The following is a 15550-nucleotide window of genomic DNA, read 5'->3' on the forward strand; positions in this document are numbered from 1 at the left end:
TTAAAACGTGGTTCCCCCAGCATCAGCTCCACAGTGCCACCTGCCCCCACTTTTCGTGCCTTTGCCTGTATCAGAGGCAGCAGCGAAGGGGGCAGGAGAGGCTGCCATGAAGCAGCCTCTCTTTGTCCCTGATAAGGCTGGGCCACCATGGACAGAGACTAGTCCACGGCAGCCCCTGTCCATGGGGAGCTCAGACCCTGCGGAAAGGGGCTGCTGCTGCGGACTAGTCTTTGTCTGCGGGGAGCTTGGACTTCCTGGACAAGAGCTGCTGCCAAACGGCGCTGATGCCTTTGTATCAAGCAGCCGGTCTGCACGGGGAGCTGGTTTTTAAACTGGCTCCCCTGGCAGACCAGCTCCCACCTGCCACCCCACGCTACTGCCTCTTCCCAGCAGAGCAGGGTGGCAAAGGGTTCCCTGGGAGTGGGGTCAGGAGTGCACTGGCTGCTGACCCTCCCCCCGCGGACTATTGGATAGTCACGTAACTGCTAAAATGTCATTGTTACATGACTATTCAGCTACACAATAGCGAACATCCCTAATGACTTGTTCATCTGTCTCATGGAAGTAAGGACTCGTCACTTTTTTTTATTAAAAAGCACTTGAATAACTTGCTACTGTTTAGGAAATGTATTAGTAGCAGTTAGACCAAATAAAATTTGAATAGAGATAACTTTAGTGAAATTTAAAAACAAGACTCTTAATCATCTCGACATGTGGTACAGTTAGCTGTTTGGGATATGTAATGTAATATTGTCTTTAGTGTTATCTCAGCAGATCCTATCAGTTCTGTTTTCTGTAGAAACACCTTCAATTCAAGTCGTGTAAATTCTGCTAGGCTGCTGAGTAAGACAATTCACAACATTAAAAACTACACAACTTCATGCAAGTGGTGTTAAATGCCAAGTAGCATCAATCAAGGTGTTAGCTTTTATATGAATGTTTAATACTTAGTTGCCTTTATTACCTTTCTGAAACAAAGGGGGCTGTTTCTGTGATATTAAGAATGCTGGTAGTCTATGAAACAAAGTCATTTCACTTTGGTGTTTTTTTTCTGTGCTAAGGTTTCAAGTGTCAGAATTTTACCCATATGGACTCCCCTCCCTGCCTTTTACCAATCATAGGAAGAGCATTTTTCCCTATTCCCCAGTTCTAGATTTGTGTGAGGGGCTTAAACTTTTTTTTTTCCAGTATGGAGAATCCATATATAGTTAGAAACATAAATAGCAGATATTTATTGGGCCAGCAAGGGGTAGCTATTTACTGTATATTTCAGAGAGTGTGTCTGTATGTCTGTCTGTTGCCCAGCCCGGAGCCATGCATCCCTCCCCCTTCTATGCCTGCTGCAGCTGCAGTGGCCATGGACAGGCACTTCTCACATGTCCCCAAGCTACTGCTCTGAGGGAAGGTTGCAGTTGTCCCCTCTCCCTGGGACAGTCTGCATACTGAACCCCTCATTCCCACCTGCACCCCAGAACAATAGCTGTAAATGAAGAAAAATAAATCCTTATTTGATTTAAGCATGCGAGCAACACCAGGTAAATTTTCTACTTCTTTATTTTCCTGTGGTTGGCTCTCTTGCACAGCACAGTAGTCACCCAAGTGAGAACAACTACACAATTCCTTGCATCAGTTTATAAAGAGAAAGAGTGGGCGTGTGTGTGTGTAAATTTGGGATTATATCATTTATATCAAAAGCCCTGCATATTGGGAATTTTAAATTCAAAGCTTTTATTTTCCCCTGTAGTTTATTGTACAGATTTTAGAACCAAAAAAACTTGGATTTAAGCACATGTATTGCTTTTAAGTTAACCAAAGTTCTTTCGTGAAACAGTGACTACTGCAAAATCAAGATGTTCAGAACCCTTTAGGCGTGAGGATGATCTCACAGTATCTCACTTTTGTGGCTGGAATGTAAAAATAACTCTGTTTTTTGTTATATTGTTAGATATTACAGTTTTGAAAAACAACCTCCTCCCACACAATTGCAATTTGTCTTCAAAAGAGCATGAGTACAGGATTTGCAGATCAGCTTGGAGTCATCAAATTATTTCTTACCCTTTTACAGATCACACACAGCAGCAAGAGACCAACGAATGTGTCTCAGCACTGCAATAGATGTAGTGCTACAAATTGGATATTTATTCATGGAATGTGCCTTTTTATGCTGTCCAAATGTCTTTAACATGTCAGAGTTTGAAAGACTACTTTCACCAATGTGTCTTTTCCAGAATGAAAAGAATATATTAGGCTATGTACAAAATGTAAACAATGTTGGCTGGGTAGTATTATCTCTTATCAGTCTGGACAGAAGGTCTGAAGACAGACCAATGTTTTTCAATGACTTCTGAAATTTTAGCACAGTGATTTAACTCGTTTGTTTTAGAAGACTGTGAAGAAATCCAGTAAAGGAATTGTGAAAAATATAGGGGAAAATTGAGATTTTTATGCTAGCTTTTATAAAGAAATTGGAGTGTATTTTATAGATTTGAGAGAATGTCAACTCATCCAGTGTACCTACAGCTACCAATAAGCATGGAATGATTTAACTCCTCCTGCAGTTGGTGTACAAACAAACAAACAAAAAAATTAGTGACATGGAAAAATTAAATAATCCTAATGAATTTAAAGAACTGTACAGGATAAAAGCACTGTCATACTTAAAGACCCACATCAACGTCTGTCCCTGATTTTTGCAAAGGATGTGCTCTTCAACTTGGATAGCTGTAAATGAGGTATTACCAATATGCACGACATTTGCAGTTCTAGAGCACCTTTCACCTGCGGGTGTGATGTTAAAGTGTCCATTGTTATGAATGGATTTAGCTGAATCCTCTCATTCTTTAATTGTAGTGTTTTCAGTTTCCCATGTCTTGTAACATGCTGGAAGCGCGCTTGGTTTCGAATCCCACTTTTCCTACACACGCCCTCCTCTGTAACTGAAATACAGTAGAACTACTACTATAAGCTTTTCAGGGCAGAGATTGTTTCTTCCTGTATGTTTGCACCACACCTACCACAATGGGAGTGCAAGCCTCTTGGAGCCTTTAGTAATGTAAATATTAGGGGTTAATTGTGTGGGGTTGGACAGGAAGCAGAGTGCCCGCTCTGAATGCCAGGAAGCTGTTCACTCAGAGGGAATGAGGTCAGAGGTGGTCAGGGAGTAGCCAGAATGTGATTTTGAGGGAGCAAACTATGGCCACTATTACAGTCAAAATGCTAGATGTCCTGTGGCCTGCCTGCAAATAGAGGTTGGCATAAATTTACCTTTTGCTTTGATTCCCACGCAAATCACATTTACTCAGACACTGCAAGGAGATCTTAATTTCATTCTTAATAACTATGACCCACTTTCAGGCTCAAAGATAGAGTGGAAAAATACAAATTTGTGCAGATTCTAAAAGTTGTTTTCCTAATCAAAAAGAAAGAAACCTTTTAGAGATAAAAGAAAAAGTACAAATACTGTACGACAGTACAAACATGTAGCCTGTCTTGAGCCAAGTGGATTATCTTGTAGTACAGGATACTAACACCAGTCACATGCAAATCTGAGTTTGAGGGTTGTTCAAATGTTTTCCCCACTCTTCAAAATCACAGAAAGTCTCTGTGCTAAATAAACGTTCTCCTGATCTCCTGCAAATACAGCATTCAGCTGCCTTCCAACTGTTTATTGTTGTTGGTGGGTTGGTTCAATAATTGTAAATGGACTCGATTGTAGAGCATGTAGTACAACTACTTTGCTTTTGTTTAGTCCGTCAGATAACTCACGAGTTTTGAATTTAAGTCTACCTCATTTAAAGAGGTCAAACGAAGTTTTAAGAACTGACTTTGTAAAAAGACAGCCAACATTTATAGAAATACTAAATCTCACATGAAAGGCTTGCAAAGCAAAAACAAGAAAGTACAGGAATTTCTATGACTGCCACGATTAATTAAATAATTTACTGTTCTAGTCTCATCTGTAGGGTAACATTTAAAAATGTCTACTGTATAATTGTATATATTTGTCCATCCAGTTTTGATAGATTTTTAAGCAAGCGTGCTTATTCACAGAAACAGCCACAGAACAGTGAAAGGATTGTATGAGAAGAACATGAGTCTGTTTTTAAAAAATCAAAATCGTTTGATCTTTACAAAAAAGAAAGCCTCTTTCCTCATGCTTCCATTGAAAGCAATAGAATCATTCGTTTCAGTGAATTTTATTAGGGCACAAAGGAATTATAACTGAAGTCCTAGTAATAAAATGCCCTGTTCCAAAGTGTTAACTCTTTTCTACCCGTCACTTTCACGTATCTGAAAGCACCATTTTTATGGAGTGGGAGGGAGGGTAGTATATTCCCTTGGCTGTATGTTAAATGCATGCTACCATAAAACACAGACAATTGAGTATTTTCCACTATATTCCTCCCAAATGGCACTACTGCTTTCTGTGCTCCTTTCCTGGTCCTTTTGTCAGAAGGTCATAATCCTCCTGATTTTCTTCTGTCCATTACACTCCCTCATTGCTGCACTCATTTTCCATCCCTGTTTGTTTTCCTTTTCTGGACTTTGTTGTTCCTTTTTGTACTATGGCACTGCTTTCTAGTCATACACTGCTCTGGTAACAGTGATTGATTCCCAATTCCAGCAAAAATAATACTTGAGAAAACTGGGTTTGTCATGTCTGCTGTCACTCACACAAATCATTTAGTTAAACTTGGCAGCAATGCTACAAGAGTTAATTGAACATCAGAGTGATAGAAAAATAAAAATGGAAAAGTGTATCTATATTTTGGATCACACCGCCATGAGGTGTATAAACAGTTCTGAGGAGTACATTCTGAACAACACATGAGTACATGATTGAATTAAATAAATGTTAAGCAAGCTAATGCTTTTTGATCCCACTTGCTTGTCTGCCTGTTCTTTCCAATCCTCTCCCCTTCCCATTCATCCTAGATTCCTTCAATCTCAGCCCCTTTCTCTTCCTTCTTTCAGAGTTGTGATACACACTTGATAACTGTGAATTAAGTGAACTCTAAGAAAAGCCTTCACTTCTGGAAGAATTCCTCTGTCCTTTTATTTACTTTTTAGCAGGTATATACAAAAATTTTTAAAAAAATCACAGATATGAATAAAAGCAACAGTAGGCCTATGAAAGGCAGAAAATAAGCGCCCATATGTTTATTATTCCAGCAATGAAAGTGACTGGATTTTGTCAAAAACAAAAAATTACTCTAGTTGGCACAACCTCAGTTCTGTTAATGGCAGCAGGTTTAGCTGTTAAAGTACATGAAGAGCTTTTAGAATTTAAAAAGATGTTGTAATGTTCATTCTTGGTTGCACAATACATACTAAACTGATGTGGTATGTATACTCTAATCCAGAGTCCATATTTCCATTTTCTCTGCTGTAGGACTCCTAAAAAAAAGTAACGTGCACAAGAAGAGATGCCTCTTGAACTAGGGTTGCCAGGTGTCTGGTTTTGAACTGGACAGTCCAGTATTTGAGCTTTCTGTTCAGGAAACAAATTGAGAAAATATAAATGTCTGGTATTTTCTAAATAAGATGTAATGTAGATTGTGGTGTAATGTCAAGTGTGTCTGGTATTTTTGTTGTAACCATCTGGCAAACCTATCTTGAACTGTGCTTCCCAGTATTGTGAATTGGCCAGCTTGCTTTCTTTTACATAGACTTGGTAATATTTGCAACTGAAGTGTAGGTAGCTTCTAAGAAAGAAACACATGACTCTCTCCTGCCCAGACATAATATTACTTCAAAGTTTTGGTTGTTTTGTAGGATGGCCGCCTACGAATAAATGACCAGCTGATTGCTGTGAATGGAGAGTCTCTTCTGGGGAAATCCAACCATGAAGCCATGGAGACACTGAGGCGGTCCATGTCTATGGAAGGGAACATTCGCGGGATGATTCAGTTGGTCGTTCTCAGGAGACTGGATAGACAAATGCAGGTGATGCATAAAACTTGTTCACGAATTAGACTTTTTCTTGTGACAAGAAAGAATTGTATGCACAGTTCATAACAGTTATTAGGGCAATTCTCCGCCCACCATTTGGAAAATATCTCCTGTTTCTGTGTGAGAAAGATAGTGGGTGAAATCCTGGACTCATTGAAGTCAATTAGAAATCCTTCCTTCAGGGTTCGCTGAGCCATGGTGAGCCCTCTCACCAGCTGTGCTGTCCAGTGATCTGCACATGCACAGATCGCCCGAACCCGGCTCTTCCGAGTTGTAATCTACTCGCCACGGGCGAGTAGATTACATAGTTTCAAGCCCTGCCTTCCTTATTTTCAGTAGGGTTACAATTTCACCAAACATATGGCGTTTAAATTAGAATTCTGGTTCCATAAATATTTACATCCCTGCACTGATCCAAAAGAGTGAACTCATACTTGCATAAAGAAGGCCACTTGAAAAAAAATTACTAGTTTTGAATTCTTCTGGTTTTTTTGGTCTCAGCTGTAGGGAATGAGGCAAGTGAGCTGTCTGCGTGACTTTGCTATCCTTGTAAAGAAATGTGCTGTCTGCACTTGGCTACTGAAGATGCTTATCTACCAGTCATGCAGATTTTAACTTTTACTGTGAAATAACGTGTGTGTGTGTGTGTGTGTGTGTGTGTGTGTGTGTGTGTGTGTGTGTGTGTGTGTAATCATAATCATGGTATAGGGCTCTGGGTGAGGCTTTTTGTTTTGTTTTTTAATAATCCTGTGGGAGCAGAGGTGTAAATTTTGCATTTTTTACATATAAAGCGAGAATGATTGCTCAGGGAAAGGGAATTTGTCTTCTCTTAGGAAGTGAATAGTTAACTCTAGGTGCTTGATTCCACTTCACTGATTATATTGAAACTTGCTTTACCACCCACCTTGAGTGACATTAGAAAAAACCTTTTTTTACTGTAACTGCACTGGGAAGTTGCTTTTCACAAAGGTTGTCTCATATAGATGCAGTGTGACATAGAAGAGAGGAAAACAAGGAAAGCAGGTGTGTGCTTTACCTGGGGCACTTTCTGAGATCATTGGCCAATATTTTCACATCTTTTCCTGTAGGAGACATAGACCCTTTATAGTCTTATTACCACGCTAAGACAGTCAATGTAGATGCCACTTCAGTCAGGGTAAAATCATATTGTAGGGAAGTGATTGTTAATTTAAGAAAGTAAGTTGCTTCAACTTGAGTTATCTTTCATGGTCTGTTTCTTATGTAAAACTAGTATTGTGCATTTATATTTATTGGGTGTTCTGATAGGTATGAATGATAACCCACTTACTGAGAAGACTAGAAAGATAGCTTATCATTGTTAGCTTCTTCTGTTTTTAAAAAAAGTCAACTTGGGCAAAAATACTACAACTGAATTATTGATGTAATAAAAATACAAGAAGCTTCTTTTCATAGTCAAAGTATATATTTTATACATTACCAGATGTATGAAACACGTAAACAATTTTGACACATGCCTGTGAAGAATACATAATGAGCTCTTGATTGAATCAAATTCATTTTAAACAGAAATTAATTTTATAGGATGTGCTCTTGGTTCAATTGTAATTCCATTTGAGGCTGGAGACTATAGCAAAATGGGCCATGACCCATTCTTTTCCTTCCCCAAAACTGTTTCCTGCCTGCTGTGTCCCAGCTTGGTACATGCAGAGTATGTTTAAAAATCCATTATTTGTTTTATTGGCCAGGACACTAATGGAGGCCTTCCATGACAGCTCTGTTTTACAAGCTGAATACTCTAATTAGGCTGGTTACTGATCAGTTGTTGGGATATTGATTGTGTCATTTATCAAAAAGCTGGAAAAGCAGATTTTTTTTTTTTTTTAGTGGTAGTTGTTAATTTAAGACTGCCTGTCCCAGTAGATCCCAGTCTTTAATTTAGTAAGAGTAGTTTGTATCCGTGCAGGGCTTGATTTATCCAGCAATATACTTGCAAAAGGTAATAGATATGGAACTCTTGGCATAAGGAATAAGTGGTTAATCTCCCCAATGTACCTTAAAGAATTCTGGTACACCAGAGGCACATATAGTTGTTAACAAAGGTTAATAAAAAGACTCTGAATATACTATTCAACTGCTGGGGTATAGAGCACTATAAGGAGGAGGAGAAAACAGTTAACATGTTATTTGGCCAGTGGCTACTTGAAAGAAAAGGAGCTTGAGGGTATGTCTACACTACAAAGTTAATTCGAACTAACGGATGTTAGTTCGAATTAACTTTGATAGGCGCTACACTAGCGCTCCGCTAGTTCGAACTTAATTTGAACCAGCGGAGCGCTTAGTTCGAACTAGGTAAACCTCATTTTACGAGGACTAAGCCTAGTTCGAACTTACTAGTTCGAATTAAGGGGTGTGTAGCCCCTTAATTCGAACTAGTGGGAGGCTAGCCCTCCCCAGCTTTCCCTGGTGGTCACTCTGGCCAACACCAGCGAAACTCTATTGCCCCCCTCCCAGTCCCGGACCCCTTAAAGGGGCATGGGCTGGCTACGATGCCCGTGCCAGGTGCAAGCCTGCCAGCACCCAGCTGGCAGACCCTGCACCTGGCAAGGCTCGAGCCAGCCACCCGATGCCCCCCAGCCCTCCCCCTCTTCCCGGGACCAGGCTGGCGGCTCCCGGGAGCTTGCCCAGGACCGCAAGAGGCGGGCACCCGCCTGGTCCAGTGCAGACATCGTGGACCTTGTCCACGACCTCCGCACTAGGCACAGGAAAGCGGCTGTCTAGGGCAGGAGAGCTGCCAGCCTGGCCACCCAGGAGCAGGTTTGCATGAAAATCAAGGTGAGACCCCCGACCCTGAGCTTAGAATGGCCATACTGGGTCAGACCAATGGTCCATCTAGCCCAGTAGCCTGTCTGATGACAGCGGCCAACCCTAGGGACCCTGGAGGGGGTGGACCAAAGACAGTGACCAAGCCATTTGTCTCGTGCCATCCCTCTCCAGCCTTCCACAAACTTTGGGCAGGGACACCACTCCTACCCCCTGGCTAATAGCACTCCATGGACCCAACCTCCATGAATTGATCTCACTTCTCTTTAAACTCTGTTCTAGTTGTAGCCTTCACAGCCTCCTGCAGCCAGGAGTTCCACAGGTTGACTATTTGCTTTGTGAAGAAGAACTTTCTATTACTAGTTTGAAGCCTGCTACCCATTCCTTTCCTTTGTGTCCTCTAGTCCTTCTATTATGGGAACTAATGGAGAACTTTTCTGTATACACCCTCTCCACCCCACTCGTGCTTTTCTAGACCTCTGTCATATCCCCCCTCCATCTCCTCTTTTCTAAGCTGAAAAGTCCCAGTCTCTTTAGCCTCTCTTCATATGGGACCTGTTCCAAACCCCTGATCATTTTAGTTGCCCTCCCCTCTCCCACCCTCTCTCTTCCCCTCTCCCACCTCCTTTTCCCAGTCTCCCCCAGTTTTGTTCAATAAAGAGAGTGTATCTATATTGAGAGATTCTATTTTTGAACACAATTGTCCTTTATTTTGTACATCAGGAAGGGGGGCTAGGGAGGGGTAAGTGGAAGGAGGTGAGGGAGGAATGGGGTACGAGCCCCCGATGGGGAGCACTGGGCTGGCTCTGCGGGCTTCTGGGGGTGGAAGGTCTCCTGCAGCCCCCCAATTGCCCCCTCTCCCCAGATGGCAGCCTGCGGCAAGTGCAGCCGGTCTGATGGCCGAGTGCTGTGATGTGCCCAGTGTGGGCACTCCGGGCAATCCAAGCTAGGACTGGTTTGCAAGCGGGGTGGGGGTGGGGGTGGGGTTGGGTCCCTTTAAGCACAGCCCTCGGTTAGCCTGAGGCAGCAGCTCCACGCTCTAAGTCCTCATCTGATGCCCTGCCGGCACTGCTTCCGGCCAGCCTTAACCCCGGTTCAGGGTCCACTCTGTGTGGACATGCTAGTTCGAATTAGCAAAATGCTAATTCGAACTAGTTTTTTAGTCTGGATGCGTTAGTTCGAATTAGCGCTGTAGTGTAGACATACCCTATGAGAATAGGTCTGTAGTTGTGTCTGTGTTGTCGCTCAGTGATGTAGGCTCTCAGTGCTGAAGTGTTCTCAGGTAAGATGGCCTTATGGTCAACCTGTCTTTCTCTGGAAAATCACCACAGGCTGAATCTCTCTAGTCTGGCTCCCTTTGGACCTGACTGGTGCCAAACCAGAGAATTTGCCAAATCCCAGGAGGCCAGTATTGTCTAGCTTCATTACCAAAGCTTCCACTGCTTACTGGATTATTAGAAGACATGTAGGGGTAAATTAGAGCTAAATAGCAGCACAGAACACTAAGAGCCAGGACTGGTAGCTGTAAACAAACTTAATGGGACCGTGGGAAACTTGGTCACACCCAAGATAAGCGGACATCAAGCTAACTAACCAGAGAATGCCAGACTAGAAAAGTTCAACCTATAGTCTTATAAAGCAAGTTTCAAAGATATTTTAACCCACCTCTGCTGCTTTGAGGTACTCTGTTGCATGTATTTTTCAGTATTATCAGCTGTACACCTATTAAATAAAAGTTCCAAAACACTTCATTCATATGTGCACAAGTGATAGTACCCAAAAATGGATGCGTAAGTGTTGGTGCCTGTGTTACATACTCAAGACTAAGTGTATTGTTTAAAACTGGAAATTTTATTAATACAATAATCAGATTCAGGCAAACCCAGAGCTTGTAAAAGCTGACTAACAGTCGTGTATTCTGGAAGTATTCTTCTGCTACCACCCTTTGACTTCTTCAGTACAGTTCCTTGTAGTATTGGCATTCCATCCTCTACTTATAAAAAGTTAAAGTAATACTGAAATATTGTAACATACATATTCTAACTTTTAAGTGCTATACCTGCAATATGAAATCCACTGGCCCAGGTGAAGGCAGCTTTGTAAAATGAAGACCAAGTGAAGGCCCCTTTGTGGTTATGTGTTGGCTTTTCAAAGAAACTACAATGTTGAGAATATCATTCTACCATGTAATAATTAGCCAAAGATTTTACTGTCTATATTTGTCATTTTTCTTCCTACTACAGCTACAGAAGTGCCTTTTTGAGCTTGTCCCAGTTTGATAAATTGTGCATTTTAACAGCAACTGTCAGGAGAATAAATTAGGAGTTACAATATGGAGATGAGGGTAGGAAATATCTCAACAGAAAAACAGAGTAGAGGTGTGGCAAGAATTTGTTCAGCTGCCAACTAGGAGACGTGGGTTTAGGACTTACAAGGCTGCTTTAGTGTGTGATCATCAGAGCATACGCACTAGTTGGCAAAGAAGTACCAGTGGTATTTGTCTGTGCTCGTATGTTGACAATGCCACAGGCTGCCTTTGCAGATGGAGGAATCACGTGAAGCCAGTTGTGGGTCAGAAAAAAGAAGTCCTTTTCTCTGTTTATCATCCTTAATGGTCATTTCTAATATAAGGATAATCTTTTGTTTCATGGTCAGCAGTGGTCTGAAGACATCTTTGATGTTTCTCACTGGAGAGTTAATAATGCATAATAAATACCTGACACATAATGCACAAACCTCAGTGTGATTTAGTAATTGTTGTTCCATGGCTGTGTTAGATTTTTTTTTTTTACATTAAAATGTACGGTTCTGTTTCTTCTCAGGAGCGCTCAGATCACGGGCTTTTTCAAAAACCGGCACTTGAGGGCAGTCAGGCCTTTACCGCTGTCTCCAGGTGCAATGATTCTGTCCTACAGCAATTTATAACTTATAGTCCTCAGGAAAGACTGAAAGGTATGTACTGTGCATCTTTGTTCATGCCAAAAAAGTGCTCTTTTTGTCTTCAGAAATCCACATCATCTAGAAAAACAGTTAATTAGAGTAAGTGCAGGCTATGTCGCTTTGAGGCTCAAAGATCTGCAGCGGGTGGGAGAGCTGACTCAGAAGTTGTGAATTAAATTCCTGGCACATCTTCCAGTTTAAGTAGCAGTTTCTAGCTCACTGCCCAACACATAAATTTGGATAAAAACAAATGATAATTGCAAAATATATATTGTCAAAATACTTATTTTCTATACATCCTTAATCGGTAGAGTGATTATTTTACAATGCAAATTGTCTAGTTTGTGTCCTATTTTATAATCCAAAAGGAAGTTCTACTATAACATAGTAGTCATAAGGTTTGCTATTTTAATTTATTAAGACTTAAAGTATGTGTAAGATTAGGTACAGACCCTTACAATAAAACACAATTAGAATATCCTATTTATATTACACATTCTAAACTTTGAAACTTTTAATTGGCTGCTATGTATGGCCCTGTCTCAATAAGGTATTTAAGCATATGTCTAACTTTTTCAGCATTGAGAAGTCTCATTAGGTGTTCTCATCCATTCAGTGGGATTACTCATGTTCCTAATTAAACACATCCTTAAGTAACTCAGTAAGAATCAGAATAAGGCCTGTTTTGGGAGTGGTATATTCTCTGAGGGATCCTAGCAGCAGAGATTACTAGCATTTGTCTTTTTGTTTTCCTCCTCCTTTGTTTTACATTTTTGAGAGGCTAAAGAAAGGAGACAGCTCATCACAGTGTGAGAGGAGAATGGATGTTTAGCTCTTGAGAAGACACCACAGACATGGGATGAAGGAAGAAAGAGATAAACCAAGGCATTGGAAGATTATGGGTGGTGTCAGTCAACGGGCTAAGGAGCACAATATTTAAATATTACTGAGAAAATAGTGAACTATCTTTGCATTGTGACTTAGATTTTAGAGAGACTTATTTAGTGAGATCAAATAAAATGCTAGACGGGAGAAAAGGAAACAAGACACATGATACCTAGAAGACGGTTCTAAATAGCAGAGCTGAAATCCTTAGGTAGATGTGAACAGCGTTTATGGCCCTAAAATGGTACAGTGCACATACATGTAACATGTATTTTATAGTTGAAATATTTGTTTAATTTAACCTCCTTACATGCGCATTCTATCAATGTAGCTCTTTTCTCCATCTCCACATCATTTGTTAGGCTTTTTACAGTTTCTTCAATAATAGGCTCCAATCATACAATGATATCTGCACATCTGAAATCCTACACCCCCACAAGGCCCCAGTGAACTTGAATGTGCTCATGTGTCTTCCTGCACTAAACAAGTTGCAAGATTGCAATCTTATATTGGATACAGGGATTTGTCTCTTGCTATATGTTGGCATAGTGCCTTGTCCATTGGGATTCCAGTCCTGAGCTGAAGCTCTGGATGCTACTAGAATGTAAAGAGTAATAAAAGACAGCAGAGAGGTCAATTCAATACTGTGCTTAATGCAAAAAATTAGTGGCAGAAGTTGAATTATGTTACCAATTGTCACAGCTCAGTTAATGTTTTCAAATAAGTTATTTCCAATACCAACCACTGCTCTACACGTAAGACTGTCCTAGAAATTCAACAAAAATAGATTGACTCTTGGCTTATTAATACTTTTTTAAAGGATCTTTTTTATTATACATGAGCAAGACCAAATGTAATGTCTGGAAAACAGTTGTTATAGCCAAAACATTAAATTTTGTCCTGCCTGTGGATATTTCAGTTAAGGAGGGTTTTTAATCCAATGATGAAATGCCAATGTTCAGTCTATTTTTGCATGAATAATACTTGCCACCCACAGGTCCCTACTTTTCTTTCTTGCCAAGCTGTTGTACAGAAATAGCATTTTTAGAACAACCTCTTCGAGAAGCAGTACTTCAGTGCCAGCAATTTTACATTTCTGGTGCTGAAAGATTACTGGAATCTGCCTCATCAAAGTCTCCTTTGCATCCAAAAAATGATCAGGGCTTGCAGGAGAATTGCTGTCATATCTCTGGTTAAGAACTATTGTAAAAATGAAATATCTACCCTATAAGGCTTGGCTTGTTGAATCTTCATGGATGTACAAGTGTCTACATTTAGAAGTGTGTCATTTGTGCATGAAAAGATTGATACAGAAAATTGCCCTTACTATTTTACTTTTAAAATTTTGCATGCTAGAAAAACAATACCAGAAACTTTCCCTGCTCCAAATGACATAAAGCCTACAGCCCAACTGTCACAGTTACTGGACTTACCTGCACCGTTCCACCGTAGGTCTCTTAGAGTATGTCTAGGCTACATGGCTCCGTCGACAGAGCCATGTAGATGAGTTTACTAGACATAGGAAAACGAAACGGCTAAATAATCGTCGCTTCATTTACATAAAAATGGCCACCGCCCTGTGCCGATCAGCTGTTTGGTGGCAGTTTGGATGCGCCGCGGTCGACACGGGAAACCTTTGTCGACTGCTCCGTTATGCCTCATGAAATGAGGTTTACCGGAGCGGTCAACAAAGGCTTCCCGTGTCCACCGCGGTGCGTCCAGACTCCCCCGCTGTGCTGCCAAACAGCTGATCGGCACAGCACGGCGGCGGCCATTTTGATGTAAAGGAAGCGGCAATTATTTAAATCGATGCTTCATTTTCCTATGTCTAGTAAACTCATCTACATGGCTCTGTGGACAGAGCCATGTAGTCTGGACATACCCTTAGAGCACAGTTCTCTCACATGCCTGGCCTCAAACCAGATCTTCCCTCTGGGATTGGAATCCTGCAATTCTCCTATTCTCAGATCAGCACTTGGGCCACAACTCCCTGTAATTTAACCACAATTATTTTAGCAGATCTGATTTCTCTTCAGTACCTGCAGGTGCCATGACAGTGGTAACCAGTGACCATTCAGCCATCTTAAAGCAAAGGATTATTTATTTAGAATGAAAACATTTAAGAGAACCTGTTTTAAAATAATAAGCCCATCTGAATGCTGGTCTGCCTGCCAAGAGCTTACCATCTCTCTGAAGTTACTCTGGCAGGCCCAGCCAGTGGTGCTGAAAAAATCTATATAGAGGGGAAGCTAAGAGCTGTTGAATCAAACTATAAACTCTGCATATTATGGAAATTATTTCTAGCCTGCGATATGACATCACCTTCAGCATCCCTAGTTCCAGCACTTATGGGCCCTGCTTCTTCAGATTCTCTGTGCAGAGCCTCGTTTTAAGCCACCCCATCCACCTGGGACAGTCCTTGTCAGCTGACCTTCCTTCTCTCCTAAGAGGGCTTTCTAATAGTTTGGTGCTTTTTTTGTCGCTAGGCACACAGCCTAGCAAAACAAACCATACATCTTCATGGGATACAGGCTATAGGATCGTCAAAGCTAACAGCTGTCTCCATTGTCTTTCAAGCATATGCTCTCATGATTTTCTCTGGAAGCCACGATGTTGCCTTCCTGCTTGATTTCTAACTGCCTCTATTAAATGAGATGACTATATTCATAAAGGAAAGCTTAATAGCCCAATATACTGTAGTTTAACCTCATTGACCAGTTCACATGTATAATAATTTTCTGAATCCTATATTGGTATTCCTAGATTCTTACCTAGCAGCGCTGCATCTGCCACACTAACCTCAAATGTACTAAATATCAACCATTCCCACTGAATTCTAGTAGAGTAAATTTAATGAGAATTAAAGGGCAGTCACTACATTGCAAAGGGCATATGGTAACTTACAGCATGAGGCCCTATAGGGAGAGATTTGGAATTATAGATGAGCTTGTGGTATAGGTCACTTTGTCAT

General features: G+C 41.0%; 1 protein-coding gene across 7 annotated transcripts in view; it reads left to right on the forward strand.

Moving 5' to 3' along the window:
- The window catches only part of PARD3B (par-3 family cell polarity regulator beta), a 604960-nt gene that overhangs the window by 312049 nt on the left and 277361 nt on the right, over positions 1–15550 (forward strand). For all 7 annotated transcript variants that reach the window (XM_075934324.1, XM_075934322.1, XM_075934323.1 and 4 more), the window contains 2 exons: positions 5776–5946; positions 11577–11706. In XM_075934324.1, coding sequence (XP_075790439.1) covers positions 5776–5946; positions 11577–11706 — 301 coding nt within the window. The remainder of the gene's footprint in view (positions 1–5775; positions 5947–11576; positions 11707–15550) is intronic.

This window comes from Pelodiscus sinensis, chromosome 7 (genome assembly GCF_049634645.1).
Source record: "Pelodiscus sinensis isolate JC-2024 chromosome 7, ASM4963464v1, whole genome shotgun sequence".
Lineage (NCBI taxonomy): Eukaryota > Metazoa > Chordata > Testudines > Trionychidae > Pelodiscus > Pelodiscus sinensis.